The sequence below is a fragment of the Haliotis asinina genome, chromosome 14, assembly GCF_037392515.1.
Source record: "Haliotis asinina isolate JCU_RB_2024 chromosome 14, JCU_Hal_asi_v2, whole genome shotgun sequence".
Classification (NCBI taxonomy): Eukaryota; Metazoa; Mollusca; class Gastropoda; order Lepetellida; family Haliotidae; genus Haliotis; species Haliotis asinina.
The window spans coordinates 28,296,706-28,313,311 of NC_090293.1; the positions used below are offsets into that span (position 1 = coordinate 28,296,706).

Below are 16,606 nucleotides of genomic sequence, written 5' to 3' on the forward strand. Positions count from 1 at the left end.
GCACCTCGTTACCGCTGATCTTGACGGTCGTTTTCTTGATGATGGCTCGACCCATGTTCCACACTAGCGCGCGTTTGTCGTTGTCGGAGGTCAACGTGATATTGAACGCCAGTCGAACAGTGCCTGGTACAATGAGGTCATTCTCACCAAGGTTTGGAAATCTAACCAGCAGAGTTTGATTCTGGTCTATCTTGCTGGGATTGTTGGTGATGGTCACCGACTGTCGCACGGCTCTGGCGCCTAATGGCTCTCTCAATCTTCTGAAAGGATCTAATTTTCTACCGTACATTGTTATATAAATGAAATATATTTTTAATACTAATGGATGAAGACATAGATATGACGGAGATGTCGGGCGATAGTGCCCAGGCATTCGATGATGACCAGGAGACCTCATTCTCGCAAGGTGACGAGCTCCTTAAGGGCGCCGTCAACGATTATTACAACGCAGTTGAAAATAAATCCAAACTCAAGCCGTTGGGAAGGAACTATTCCAGGTTTACCCTCAGCAATGGCACGCTGCGTTTGAAGTCTCGCCCGGAGATCGATCTCATGAATAAACGCACTAGAGAACCGCTTGCCTTATCAACATTGGGCAGTAAACATGGGAATGACTTTATCCGCGATGAACTAGGCTTCATAGATTACGGTGGCGCGCGACCTAAGCAGTATCCTCCGAAGTTAGTTCAAGGTCTGGAAGGTATCAGGGACGCCATATCAGATCAAAACATGACTTATGATATTAAAAAAGTGTTGGCCGACTACGAGAACAAGCCCTTCCCGGGGCTCGAATTTACCGTTCGGGAACTGCGGGGGTTGGATCTGACGATGCAAACCATTCGCGGACATCTCGCGAAAAGCACGGCCAAAATTAGCGTGATAGACGACCACATCGCCTATGAAAAGGAAAAACTCGGTGAAACTGAGGACGAGTCTATGAAAGCCACCATCGAGGAACGAATACGTAATTTGGAAGAGGAAAGGCAGACCTGGCTGGAGACAGCATCCTCCTTCAAAGAAAAGCTTCGATCCCAGGTCAGCCGTATACGGGAAACCATCAATCAAGTTCTCTACCGAGACACCACGTTAGCAGACAGGATTCGGATATTGTTCCGGGAGCAAGGGATCACCATCGCCAGCATTCTGACTGCATTGGGTTTCATCATATCAACCCTGGTGGTGTCACTGGTGGGAGGAACCCCCACACCTGGCGGCGGGGGAACTCCCACAGGCGGTGGTGTTAAAGACTGGATAAAAAAACTCGGGGAAGGCCTAGCTAAACTGGCTGGTAAAGCCGCCGAAGCCCTTCCCGGCATCCTGGGTAGCATCGTCTCGTGGTTGTTGGGCGCTCTGGCTAAAACTGCCATGTGGCTCAGTCAAAACATGTGGGCAGCCATCGTCGCCGTGGCGGGTCTGGTGTACGTAGCGGCTAAGAAATCTTTAACCAAATAAGTCCCAAAGTTACCCCACCAACCACCAGGGCTGTTTTATTATCAATATGCTGCTGATAGGGGGGTACCCCCACATGAATATGGGGGTGTGTGGGGGGCACATGAACTTTAGGCTCCGGGGGTGGCGCCACTATACCCGTTTCACGTGGTGGGATGTGTGGGATATAGGGGGTGTTAATATCGGGGTTGATACCCAACTTTTGATCCGCCGTGGCTATGACTATTTTGTTGTTATAACCCACCACTTTTTTTACTCTCAGTTGCATATCACTCGGAGCCATGTACCAAACACGTAATTGACTTTCGATCTGGCGTATTCTAACACGTTTTGGTAACGGTCGATGGCCCGCGGGAGATCAACTGGAGAATTGATAGCATCCTCAACGTTGGAAACGAACTGTTTCTGAGCGTCGTAAGCTGTTCCCTTACCGATGATGTTGGAACGCGTCATCGACTGCGCACCCAACAGCGCCCACACGTACGTTCGAATCGAGTCGTTCAACCTGACTACCCCGGCACGAGTGAATCCTTTCGACGTGTCCAGCATGAACATTTTCCACCCGTCTGCGGTTGACTGCTCCACTTTCTGGATTGTGAAACCAACACCACCTTTTTTAAAGTCCATACGATCATCCCTCCATTCATTACTCGACAAAGCAAAGTCCTGCCTAAGTATACCTAGTGTCAGTAAATCATCACTGGCATCCTTCACTGGTTTTGGTCCAGATTTGTTAGGTTTAGGAACAAGATCAGCTAATGCATGGGAAAAACGTTCCGTACTAAACATTTTTCGTTGCATAAATTTTATTAGTATATGTTTGTCAAATGCTTTTGGCGAGAGCCCATGAGCGTAAGGAATACCCAACCCGTGGTTCAGCCCCGGCAAACGCCAATCCGTCTTCGGGTTTATTTCGAATTCATTGCAAATACGTTCGTAGGCCCGTCTATCGTACGGGTTGTTTGTTGCGTCCCACGCTTTGTCCTGTGGGAGGGGGGCGCTGATCTCTTTAAGGATACGTCTGACCTGGTAGTACACGTGGAACTTGAACACAGACTGACTCAGCGGCCCACGCCGAGTGTCGGTCAATGTCACACCACACCCCGTTGTAGCGCACCACACGGCAAAGTTGAATTGGTTCTGCCAGAACTGCATAGGGTTGTTGAACCAAGCGTGGACTGCCTTGACGTTAGTCACCGAAAGCTTATACTTATCAGGCATATCTATAAACTTGGCATTGAAATACAACCCAGGAGCAACCACGATCTTCATGGTGGAGAAATCTACGTCCAGTTTAGGGTAAAACACACCAGGGGAATACATTTTAAAACTATTATATAATGAGCATATATACTCTAACATGTACATAACACTTCCAGGAATAACGAGCGGTGAAGCCGTTCAGCTGACGCACGCGATCGATAACACGTCAGGCCAACTCGAAGTCGCACTCTGCGATATCACCTACCTACCGCAATGGACTAACATCAACGCCAGCAACAATAAGCTGTTCGTCAGTGGAACTCGCAGCCAGATAACTGCCGGTTACTACAGCGTGTGCTCTCTAAACGACGAGGTCTTCAAACCCCTGGGAGCCGAACTCAAGATGAACGACTCAAACGGTACAGTGGTGTTAATCAACAACGGAAGAACCTCCTTGAGGCTCAGCCGACCATTAGCGAGGATACTCGGTATGTCTCCTGACGAGATAAAACCAACAACAACCGTCACAGGCACGAAGTTACCCGACCTAGTACCGTACCGAGAGCTGTACATTCATCTCGGTCAGGTGAGCACAACGTACAACATTCAAGGAGGTCACCCTTCCACTATACTGAGAGCAGTGCCGGTGAAAACTGAGAAATACAACGACGGTAGAACCGAGTCGTTTTCACCACGGCAGTATAAGAGATTAACCCAGGGCAACATACCTGAGCTGACAATATCGGTGTTAGATATAAATCATAATCCTGTAAATATAGGATACCTCAGCTTAACACTTCATGTAAAATGACCAGCGCACAAGGGCCCGGAGTTAAAAAATGCGTCAATATCGGGATCTCCGACCTTGGAGACACGCGCGGTTTCGACGCTCCCGGAGTAGATGGTAAATCGTACGCCTTGCAACTGAAAAACAACATTTACAAACGCGTTGAAATCCCCTCCGGTGGAACCCTAAGTGATATAGTAGATACTACAAGAGCAACAGTCAACACTAAGTACGCCCTTGTCAACACCGGTAATAACTGGATAATATACCCATCGTTCGGGGGTAAACTGTTCGACTTAGACGATGTTGAGAGCACTACCGTCGCCCGAAACAAGCCATATATGCTCGTCTTCACCGAAGATGACAAGTGGGTGTTGTTACCCGATAACGACTGGTTTCTCAATATTAGACTCGTCTCCCCTTACGTGTTTACTGATAACAAAGACAACCACCTAAACAAAGTCGTGAACAATGGAACCCTGCTCGTGGCTTACGTCCCAACTCAGAGACGTAGCGTAGTCGTCAGCCCAGTCAACACTATAGCAGCCCACATGCTATCGAGTAAACTGTCCATACAAAACGTGACATTGCAGTTGGTGTCTGAATTCGAAGGCGTGGTCAAGATACTAGAGAGTCTACCAGCAAACTCAACACTGATCATCAAAGTCTACCTAGGGGAACCATCGGGGAATGATGTCGAGATCGTGAATGGGATCAAACTCGGGTGGGTGAAACGACACCAGTATCAAGTTTGCAACGTTTACGTGCGGGTGGGTGTTGGAGCCGACACCAGTCTGGAGGGGGTCAACGTGATCGTGGAAAACAAGATATCACTAACCAAGATCTTCCTGCCTGACAACATACACTTCATGGGTATTAAGTTCACCCCTGAATTATTATCAAAACCCCAGTTGGAAATTATATCGTAATAGTATAATAATGACCAGTCATCGTCCCAACACTACACTTAACGACCTAGGAGATACGGAGGGATTCGATCAGCCTGGTGAGGAAGATGAATTATACATCCTGCACTTCAAAGACAACGTGTACAGACTGGTGTCGTTATCAGATTTAAAAGAGCCCAAATGGCTGATCAACTTAACACTCGCCTCACCTTATATCACATTAGACGCAGATACGGGGTATACCACTAAGATTAGGAACAACGGTATCTGGCCCGGGGATTTCATTCCTGAGAGGGGATTACGCATGATAACTATTTGGGACAGGAAAAAAAATGGGTTAAATACTAGGTCAAACAATAAATTAACATTTAGTAATCCTGAAAGAATATTAGTCCCTTTCACACTCATCATAGAAGTCTTCTTTGGGTTAGACAATGAAAACACCTCAAGAGTACACCAAATTTTACCCGGGGTGTCAATACACTGGTCTAAAGAACACATACACCAATATTGTCGTATTATTATACAACAGGATACCACCTGGGGTTCTATAAACCGCTTAATAAACCTCAGTGGGGTTTTTATTACAACAGGAAAGTCTATTAGCCTCTCACCTATTATCATTGGTAATAATCTAACCCTTGTAGACTTCAAATACATTGAAGGACTATTAACTGAAACCCAATTAAAATATCTTTCAAAATATATATTATAGGATGGGTCTGTACCCAGTCGTAGAGGAAGTAGCGAAGACGCTGGAAACCGTAGATGGGTTCCGCTTGAGGCAGTTATGTGATGTGAAACGTCAACTAGAACAAGACCGTGACACGCGGAAAGCACTATGTAAGAAGTACAATAGAGCTTTCAATATCGTGGACGGGGCTGACACTACCCTTATGGCAACCAGCATGGGACTAGGGGCGGCAGGTGTTGGGTTGTTAGCTACCATCGTGGCTGCACCTATAGTGCTAGGTATTGAAATAACAGCTGGGGTGGCAGGGTTAGCAGGATTGGCGCTTAAGTTAGTATCACGCAGACTTAATCGTAAGGCATTGAAACACGACGAGATCAGGGTTCTGGCCGAAGCAAAGCTGAACACAGTGAGTGAGCGTATTTCCACGGCACTCTCTGATAGTAAGATCTCCGAAGAGGAGTTTCGTTCAATCCTCTCTGAACTCAAAAAATATAACGGAATGAAACAAGATATTCGATCCAAGTCTCGTAAGTCTGCTATCAGTGAGGACGAGAAAAAAAAGTACATAGAACAGGGGATACAAAAAGCCCAGCAAGCCTTTATTATGAACACCAAAGAGATCGTAGGCGGTTCACGTTAAACTGTTTCATCGATATAAACGTGACATAGGCACAGACGTTAAGTAGTAGGGGTAATGTATCTATACCAGCCGGGGGAACACGAGGGTGATAGCCGTAAGCGGGCCACCGATCCTATATGGTCAGTCAAAACTTACAACATAGATAAAGTGGATATGAAAGCCGACGAACCTAACTTGTACTACTTGAGGGATGGGCCGGGTAGGGGTTTTGTAAGAGAAGAATTATTGATCGTACCGTACGGCACAGTGTTACCTCCAACACACGTTAAGTAGTAGGGGTAATAGTAGCAAGAGCTAATGGCCCAACCAAAGCCTTATTTATTAAATAAGGCTTTGTAGAGACATTTCTTGAAAGTGGTCCAGAACTGTCATTGTATATACTACTCTCACTTACTCACTCACTCACTCACTCACTCACTCACTCACTCACTCACTCACTCACTCACTCACTCACACGACAACAACCACTTATTTGTTATCTAGCCTGTGTTGAAAACCATGACATTTTCTTGTGGGACACTTAAATTCCAATGGATACTCCTTGACATCTTTGTAATTTCCCTGTGAAATGCTCAAAACTTGTACATTCCCTATTCCTGTAATAAATCAGCTTAAACGGTGTTGAAGACTACCTTGTTTAGTCCAGCAGATATGAGGTCAGAACAGTGGTAAGGGTGGAGTATATCTGGGATTACAGAGTTTGGTCCCTTCCCCTCCAGTGGTCTGGTCTGGTTGAATATTTGTGTGTCCTTTGTAGGAGATATTCCCCAACAAGAGCCACCTCCCAACCTACAGTTCCCCGGCAATTGAGAGTCACCTACATCGCATCCCTGGGCTGTCCGACAAGTTCATATATCTCAATGATGATGTGATGTTTGGATCGGAAGTGTGGCCTGATGATTTCTTCTCCTATGCTACAGGACAGAAGGTATGGAGGATGTTATGTTTTTTTGTCAAGTATCTCATCAAGTCACCTGACAGAGTTGATGTGCAACCAGGGCGTTGTGGTAGTTTGGTGGTTAAAGTGTGCGCTTGTCATGCCAAAGACCTGGGTTTGAATCCCGACATGCCTACAATGTGTGAATTCTGTTTGTGGTGTTCCCTGCTTTGTTATTGCTGGAATATTGCTAAAAACGATGTAAAACCATACTCACTCACTCACTCACTCACTCACTCACTCACTCACTCTCTCTCTCTCAGGTGCAACGCTGAGTGAACTGAGTTTTCTGGTCACAAGAGGAAATACTTTCTTCTACTAGAAAGGCCAATTGTTTTGTTTATAATGACTTTCTAATCATGATTGTGTTCCCTTCAAATCCATAGTGTCATTGAGGGAGACTGAAGGCAGTTCCAGCAGGAACTGTTATTTCATACTTTTAAATAATCGACACATGAATAACTAAATACATATTATCTTTCAATGCTTGATATAGAGCTATATTTCAGATTCTGTTTTTGGAGATAGTTGGTGTTCATGAGATGCTCCCACTCTGACTGTTTAAGTTTCAACTATATATGCAGTGAACTATGTTAGAGAAGTAGAAAGTGATCAAAATGTTATAATGTTACATGAAAAAATGGTGTATATTATATATTAAGGCTGATTTGGCAGTCTTCAGAGGCACTGTTGAATGAAGTCAGGATTTATGTCTGACTGAACCCGTCCAGGGTAGAATAGGCCTTCAGCAGCCCATGCTTGACATAAAAGGTGACTGTGCTTGTAGTAATGGGTGACTAACGGGATCAGGCTCGCTGACTTGGTTGACATGTCATCAGTTCCCAACTGCACAGATCGATGCTCATGTTATTGATCACAGGATTGTCTGGTCCAGACTGGATTATTTACAGACCGCTGCAATATAGCTGGAATACTGCGGAGTGCAGCTTAAACTCAACTCACTCACTCATGTCTGACTGTATTGATGTCTAAGTTGCAGTTTCAGTGGAATCATCAAGACATCAAATCCTAATTCTGCCAGTACTCACTGTGAAATGTATTACACATTTGTCTATCATCTTTGCACTGCTTTGCACTGATATGGCACCCAAATTCTCACACGAAGCAATACAATGTCATTTTCTTAGTTTGACAAAAGTGTTGCCTTTTGATACAGTGACACCTATCTACAGAATTTTATGCTTAGGTCCTCATAATGTGGTTTATCTGTGGTTATATATGGTAATAACAATCACTTCCTGCCATTGGCAGTTCTAGAAAATCACAAGTGACTTCAACAGTGTTTATTCAAGTTCCTTTTCCTCTCTGTGTGTTGCTATAGAGACTGTCCTCTCTGTGTGTTGCTATAGAGACTGTCCTCTCTGTGTGTTGCTATAGAGACTGTCCTCTCTGTGTGTTGCTATAGAGACTGTCCTCTATGTGTGTTGCTATAGAGACTGTCCTCTCTGTGTGTTGCTATAGAGACTGTCCTCTCTGTGTGTTGCTGTAGAGACTGTCCTCTCTGTGTGTTGCTATAGAGACTGTCCTCTCTGTGTGTTGCTATAGAGACTGTCCTCTCTGTGTGTTGCTATATTGACTGTCCTCCCTGTGTGTTGCTATAGAGACTGTCCTCTCTGTGTGTTGCTATAGAGACTGTCCTCTATGTGTGTTGCTATAGAGACTGTCCTCTCTGTGTGTTGCTATAGAGACTGTCCTCTCTGTGTGTTGCTATAGAGACTGTCCTCTAATTGTGTTGCTATAGAGACTGTCCTCTCTGTGTGTTGCTATAGAGACTGTCCTCTCTGTGTGTTGCTATAGAGACTGTCCTCCCTGTGTGTTGCTATAGAGACTGTCCTCTATGTGTGTTGCTATAGAGACTAGAGATATTATTGTAATGTACAGGTGTACCTGACATGGCCAGTGCCCAACTGTAATGAGGGCTGTCCATCCACATGGATTAAAGATGGCTACTGTGACAAAGCATGTAACAACTCGGAGTGTGACTGGGACGCTGGAGATTGTGATGGTATGTCAGACTAGACCCTTGAAATTTTTGTTGTTTCTTGAAAGTTCACTAATCCTTGTATTGTGCAAGTTTATTCTTTATTCTGGCCACCCATGAAGATCTGGGTTAGATTTGATCTTCAGTAACCCATTGTTGTAAGAGGTGACTAGCAAGATTGGGTGGTCAGACTTGCTGACTTGGTTGACACATGTCAGTATATTCGTATATCAGTGCCCATGATGTTGATCACTGGATTGTCTGGTCCAGACTCGATTATTTACAGATGGCTGCCATTAAGCTTGACTGTTGCTGAGTGCAGAGTTAATCAACCAACCAACTGTTCGAGCCTTTTGTCTTTAACATGTTCAGTAACATTTTCACAAATACCAATGATATGGCACACATCTTGTTAGCTGTTTCAAAACATTGCTTAAACAGACAGAATTTGTTTCAAGGATTAAAACTCATACCTGTCTGTGGTGAATGTTTTCTTTTTCAGGTGATTCAGGCAGAATACAGCTTGGAGCTGGGTACCATGGAGGATATGGGGACCCCAATCTTCAGGCTCTAGGTGGGTACTAGAAAAAATATGGGGAAACAGATCTATTGGCTTATGGAAGAACAGGGGATCCAAATCTCCAGGTTATTTGTGGGTACCAGGGTGAATATTGAGAGTCTACTTTCCAAACTAGGGTTGAGTACAAGGGAGTATGTGTTTGGATCATATTCTATAGATTATAGATGGTAACAGAGAGAATATGATGACCTAGGTCTACAGGGTATAGTTGGCAAAGGGTAGCATTTGGAGACCCAAACTCTGGGTCATGCCATAGATGGATACCAGAAAGTATATGGGGACTGTTTTGCTAGTGAGTAATGGGGAGGATATCTGGACCACCAGAATCAGCCTTGTTGATGGATTCTTGATATCCAGGAACTACTTGGGGGGTATGGGGAAACCTCAAGAGGTATCCAGGTAGCATATATGGACCTTGTTATATGGCCTGTGGTTCGACACTTGGTATCCCAGGGCTACCAGGGAGGTATAGGGGCCTCAGGGGGTTACCAGGGAGGAATGGACCCTGTTGTCTGAGATATAATGGCCTTAAGAGGGTACCAGGGTGGATGTGGACCTCAGTATCTGCCCTATCAATGGATACTTGATATCGGGCTAATAGGGAGTTATAGAGGCCTCAAGTGGGTAACAGGGAGGATAAGGACCCCAGTATCTGCCCTGTCAATGGATACTTGATATCGGGCTAATAGGGAGGTATAGAGGCCTCAAGGGGGTAACAGGGAGGATATGGACCTCAGTATCTGCCCTATCAATGGATACTTGATATCGGGCTAATAAGGAGGTTTAGAGGCCTCAAGTGGGTAACAGGATGATATGGACCCCAGTGTCTGCCCTATCAATAGATACTTGATATCGGGCTAATAAGGAGGTTTAGAGGCCTCAAGTGGGTAACAGGATGATATGGACCCCAGTATCTGCCCTATCAATAGATACTTGATATCGGGCTAATAAGGAGGTTTAGAGGCCTCAAGTGGGTAACAGGATGATATGGACCCCAGTATCTGCCCTATCAATGGATACTTGATATCGGGCTAATAGGGAGGTATAGAGGCCTCAAGTTGGTAACAGGGAGGATAAGGACCCCAGTATCTGCCCTACCAATAGATACTTGATATCGGGCTAATAGGGAGGTATAGAGGCCTCAAGTTGGTAACAGGGAGGATAAGGACCCCAGTATCTGCCCTATCAATAGATACTTGATATCGGGCTAATAGGGAGGTATAGAGGCCTCAAGTTGGTAACAGGGAGGATATGGACCCCAGTATCTGCCCTATCAATGGATACTTGATATCGAGCTAATAGGGAGGTATAGAGGCCTCAAGTTGGTAACAGGGAGGATAAGGACCCCAGTATCTGCCCTATCAATAGATACTTGATATCGGGCTAATAGGGAGGTATAGAGGCCTCAAGTTGGTAACAGGGAGGATAAGGACCCCAGTATCTGCCCTATCAATAGATACTTGATATCGGGCTAATAGGGAGGTATAGAGGCCTCAAGTTGGTAACAGGGAGGATAAGGACCCCAGTATCTGCCCTATCAATAGATACTTGATATCGGGCTAATAGGGAGGTATAGAGGCCTCAAGTTGGTAACAGGGAGGATGTGGACCCCAGTATCTGCCCTATCAATGGATACTTGATATCGGGCTAATAGGGAGGTATAGAGGCCTCAAGTTGGTAACAGGGAGGATAAGGACCCCAGTATCTGCCCTATCAATAGATACTTGATATCGGGCTAATAAGGAGGTTTAGAGGTCTCAAGTGGGTAACAGGATGATATGGACCGTAGTATCTGCCCTATCAGTGGATACTTGATATCGGGCTAAAAGCCAGGTATAGGGACCTCAATGGGGTAACAGGGAGGATACCGACCCCAGTATCTTCCCTATCAGTGGATACTTGATATATGGGCACCTCAAGTTAATTAAGTCTACCAGTGTGGATATTATGACCCCAGTATTTTGGCATACTGGTTACCTTCAATATTATGATGAGGATCTGAATATCCACTCTAACACTCTTTTCTGTTGTTAGTCTGTCAACCATCATACACCCCATTAACCTTAGAGGAGCAGTGGGGTAGCTTAGTGGTTAAAGTGTCTGCTCATTGCGCTGAAGACCCAGGTTCAATTCCCCACATGGGTACAGGGTATGAAGCCTATTTCTGGTGTCCCCTGCTGGAATGTTGCTAAATGTGGTGTAAGACCATACTCGTTCGTTCACTCACTCACTCACTCACTCACTCACTCACTCACTCATTAACCTTGGTTTATCATCACTGAGGTCAGTGTATCAAATCAGGAGGTAAGAGGTGCATCTAAGACATGTTTGATCACATATACATCACATATTTGTAGAAGCATATTAAAATGAATAAGGCAAAGGTAAGAGATGAGTCTAAAGACTGTACCAGATGGAACACATCAAAAAATGGTGCAGTAATTCAATATTGAAGAAAAAGTGAAAATAGATGGATTGCTGTTACTTGTAGTAAACCCTTGTATTCTTATCTTTAGCATACTGTAATACTGGGTGTGCGAACAACTGGATAGCTGACAAGTACTGTGATACTGTGAGTATTGATACGTTTTATTCTTTGCCATTGACAACAAATATATCATAACTCAGTCAGCACTGAATGACCTTGAAGCTATGCTCAGCTATTATTATTGGATTGGTGACCTGTTGGTGTGTCTTGCTGTGACCATTCAGAACTTAGTCATTATTGAATGACCTTGAAGCTTTGCTTAGGAATATCTCAACTATTATTCAACTACATATATTTTTGGGTGTGTCTTGTACAATTTGCCTGTGTTGTTGATTGTAGGCCTGCAACATCAAGAAGTGCGGGTTTGATGCTGGGGACTGCGGAACCAAAAGTTACGATGAGCTGTACCAGATCCATATGTCGTTTGATAAGATCAGCTATCGATTTCCACCAGGTACAAGGATGATTTTGACATGCGTAATATAATTCCCCAAAAATTCCTTGGACCTTTTCTTCAGGGAATAGGTTTTGGAGAGAGGACAATAATGTACAGGACAATGTAAAAGACAAGCCTCTCTGTGAGTACATACCTTGAAGATCAAAATATGTTGTTAGTCTGTCAAACAGACCCGAATTAAATACATCCAATAGAAGTCTAGATTAGGCCAGATCAGTTTTATCTCTTGTTTTACAGATTTTCGTCCTGGGAAACCTAAAGACAGGAGGGGAAAAAAATAAAAACAAAATCACCAATCATGTAATATTCCTTCTAAATACTCAAAGTATTTTACTTTGGGCAATTTATGAAGTGTACATGGGGCCCAAAACAAGCAAAATAATAATTTTCTTGTAAGTTTACATTTTTGGCCAAAACACACATAAGGATTTTATTTTTTAATTAGGAAAAATTAAGTTATTTTTTTTCTTATTCTCGAAATAATATGGCAGGTGGATCTGTAAAACAAGAAATAATATTAATCTGAGAAGAGAGTCTCAGCCCCATCTTATTGTATTTTGTAATGAGAATGTAAGAAGTGAGTGTACTTTAATGCCACACTCCGCAGTATTCCAGCTAAATGGTGGTGGTCTGTAAATAATTGAATCTGGACCTGACGATCCAGCGATCAACAGCATGAGCACTGCTCTACTCAGCTTGGATGCGATGACATGTGTCAACCAAGGAAATGAGCCCAATCCTGTTAGTCACCTCTTTCAACAAGCATTGGTTACTGAAGACCAGTTATAACCCGCATCTTCAATGGGTGAGATCATGAAAGAACTTTTCATCTGTATGTTATGTATGTTTTAGTCTAAGCTTGTTGACCTACAGTACATACTCCAGCGTTGATCCCATGGGTCTTCTGAGTTTGAATTGGCCCCCAGCAACCTATGGATTGGGTGGCCAAAATGGTTGACAGCATGTCACTGTGCCCAGACAGGATGGATGGTTGTTCACAGTATCAGTGTCTAGATTGTCTGGTCCATAGTTAATGGTTGTTGTCATACAAGCGTGATTTTATTTTGGGGTTAAATTAGGTATTTCTGCTTATGTAAATCAGTAAGGAATTTTAATAGATTTTCTATTTGACTTTGACAGGTGAGTTTGTGGGCTTCTTCAACCTTACGGATGTTGTCCTGGCAGATGGGATGATAACAGAGGCGTCTTACAATGACAGCAGCGTCATCAGACAGGTTGCAGTGGGCAACAAGTACAAGGTCATGACCATTGTTCTGCAACATAACCACAATGAAACCACCTTGCAGTTCCAACTGAAGGGTCACCAAGGGTCGAATAAAGCTTTCAGAGTAAGCATGATTTCATTGTTACAGAGATAGTGACATGTATTTGACAGACATTACCGGTGGGTTTCAGGTCAAGATGCTCCCTAACAACATATGTGTACAACAGCATTGGTGGGATGGGTTGTCCGGCTCTGTGTCATTGTGTTTTCAGTCATAAGTTTGCCAGGTGTAGATTTGAATATTTAAAAGCAGATACAGTCATCCCTCACCATAACGCATAACACGGGTCTTGGAGTCTACTGATGACCCCCTGCGTTATAGTACATGATGTGGACCAAAGGCCAAGTAAAATTGTATTTTCCAAGGACATAACAAAACTGCTTTTTCATGTATTGTGCCTAGTCAAAACTGCATTGTGTCGTTGAAGGTGAAAATAAACAAACTTTGAAAATAAAAACTTAAATTTGTACAGGAAATTTGCAATAAAAAATCACTAGAATAATAATTTAATTGTTGTTCCTGTAATGCTACCTGTTATTCAACTAAACCGGAAATAGTGTTCAGCTGTGTTCAGAAGTTTTGGTCCAATGTACCAGTGATTCAGTTAAAAACAATCCATTAATATTACATCAAATAATTTCTATTCCATTGTCAGAATATTTTGTGTTTTAACAAGTTATTCTAACAGATATATATTGCTATTGGATTGGTATATAATGCATATTTCCTGCAAACATATTTAGCATTCAAATGAACGCTGGCCGTTACCTGTCCTATACATTTTACATAGGAGACAGTTTGACAAGTCACCGCTGACTTCTCACAGTACTTGCAACTTTGCTTATGAAAAACAAAATGTTGGCCATTTAATTGTTAAACTGACTTCAATGAGTCAATAACATGGGTCTTGGAGTCCATGGATTATGAGGCTGTAATCTGTTTGTGATTTGCTAAGAATGATGTGAAATTGGTGCTATCGCGGTAGGCGCAAAATCAGGACTCGTCTAAAATGAGGTAGTGCCATGGTGTCGCCGTTGTTTCTTCCAACAGTTTTAATGAATAAAAATGGGATTGAATTTAATGAAAAATATGTGTTTTCTGACACCATTCATTTTCGGATGACTGTTTACACTCGCTATAGCGCGGTGTGTTGCTTCACAGCAAACATTGTAAGTACTCGACTGATGGTATGTCTTGTCATTTGTAAGTTAGATATATACGATATTTCGCCGTTGGTATAATTATTATTGAGAAAAGCCTGCATGTTTTAAGCATCTGAGAAAAATGGATATGTACGATAAACACTGTCAGTTGCCATCTGCATTGAATTTCACTAGTTTATATTGTTTTCCTTTCCTAACAGCAGATTTGTTGATGAGCTATTTTTGATTTCATGGAGGGGTGTGATCGCAGTTCAGCTTTTCTATGGGAACCACAGATTACCCAAGGTTTAACCGCATCCGTGGTGTCGAGAAGCGTGTTATTGCGAGGGATGACTGCAATACATATACTCATGGAAATATGGAATATATAAGGGAACATGTGGAATTGCAAGCGTTCCTTATTTATTCCCAGTTTTCACCCACAGTACCTTTAGAAGAAACCAGGGTCTAGATTTTCGAAGCTGTCTTAGCACTAAGATTGTTGTAAATGCCATATGTTAACATTAACTTACGACAATCTTAGCACTAAGAGAGCTTCGTAAATATAGGACCAGGAAAGTAATGAACACTCATTCACTTATGTGTATCAATAAAAGCTGTCATAAAATTGCTATGTTAACGTATGTAAATTTCGACAGTCACCATGTGAATAGTCGTAAGTTTATGTGAGTTAGTGCTGAAATCATTCAGTAGAACACTGTCCGAACTGTGGCATGACATATCTGGATGCTCCTTTTCATGTAAGAATGTCCAGTGTTCAAATCGAATGCCAGTATAAAGAAACTTGACCTGTGAAGTTCCTGGTTGGATTCATGTTTAGCAACTTTTTTAAGGTGACTTACTGAATCAGATGATTAGACTCGCTGATTTAGCTGATGTATGTCAATCTAGCCTATTCTGGTTACACACTTATATCCAGAATATTGCTAAGAGTGGCTTTAGACAAGTGTGACAAGCTGAGTCTGTCTGATCACACACTTATATAGCTAGAATATTATAAGTTGTTCACTGGTCCTTCGGGGCCCATGGGTTGAGGTACCCTCAATGTTCGTTTATGTTCCCTGACCCCGAAACAAACATCAAGGGTACCTCAATCCATGGTCCCCGAGGGACCAGTGAACGACGTATTTTTCTTACCGAACACCTCAATGTTAATTTTGAACTGTTTTAAGCATGAGTATTGGATTGTACACTTCAGCAAACCTATGTGAATCAAAAGATTCGAATCCTAGTCGTGGCTAGATATGGCAGATGACACAAGAAATACAGATTTAGAGTTATCTCCCTTCCATCTATTTGCATTCGTTAAACATCTGGCAATGTTATTCGAGATAGCTACCACAAAGTAGCAAATGAGTTGTTGTCGGAAGCGGGGTGTATTGCAATACACCTCACTTGTACAGGGGTTACATGTAAAATAATAGAAGAGTGCTCAGCCAATGAGACAGTGACATTTATGTGTGAGGTAAGATAATGCTATGTGTGGCTTTAAACAAATGTGACAAGCTGATGTGACAAGTCTGTGTCTGGCTACAGTTCAACTTCACACTGACTGTGAACACCAACAAGACCCTGATGGAGGAGTATGAGAAGCAGGCAAGGAATAAGGTCATGAACCTCACTCACGCTGTTGATGGGGATGGAGGCGAGGAAGACGATGTTGTGCTCATACAAGACATTCCAGAGGAAGAGCAGTGAGTTGCATTTTGTCATTTTATAGGGATGATTGAATGTCCAAGGAACTTAAATATTTGAAAAAATTGAAACCCACAGAGATGATTAATAGGTGCTGATTTCAAGGTGGGGGCAGATGTCAGGTGGTCAGAGGCCAGTAAAATTTGTTTGAACTTAGCTCACATGGTCGAAAAACACGAAAAGAGCTACATAACGTGAGATAAGATAAGTATATGAATATACAATTCATGGTTAAAATTTCTAAGTTTGTCATTTCAAGAGGACGATTTAATTCCTAAGGAACTTTAATATTAGAAAAAATTGAAACCCACATTTGT

The 16,606-nt window shown here is 42.9% G+C and overlaps 1 protein-coding gene across 2 annotated transcripts in view; it reads left to right on the forward strand.

The window, feature by feature from the left end:
- LOC137261135 (N-acetylglucosamine-1-phosphotransferase subunits alpha/beta-like) overlaps positions 1–16,606 on the forward strand; it is a 54,254-nt gene that overhangs the window by 22,352 nt on the left and 15,296 nt on the right. For both annotated transcript variants that reach the window (XM_067798828.1, XM_067798829.1), the window contains exons 11-17: positions 6,439–6,609; positions 8,521–8,644; positions 9,123–9,194; positions 11,717–11,772; positions 12,028–12,142; positions 13,286–13,494; positions 16,131–16,288. In XM_067798828.1, coding sequence (XP_067654929.1) covers positions 6,439–6,609; positions 8,521–8,644; positions 9,123–9,194; positions 11,717–11,772; positions 12,028–12,142; positions 13,286–13,494; positions 16,131–16,288 — 905 coding nt within the window. The remainder of the gene's footprint in view (positions 1–6,438; positions 6,610–8,520; positions 8,645–9,122; positions 9,195–11,716; positions 11,773–12,027; positions 12,143–13,285; positions 13,495–16,130; positions 16,289–16,606) is intronic.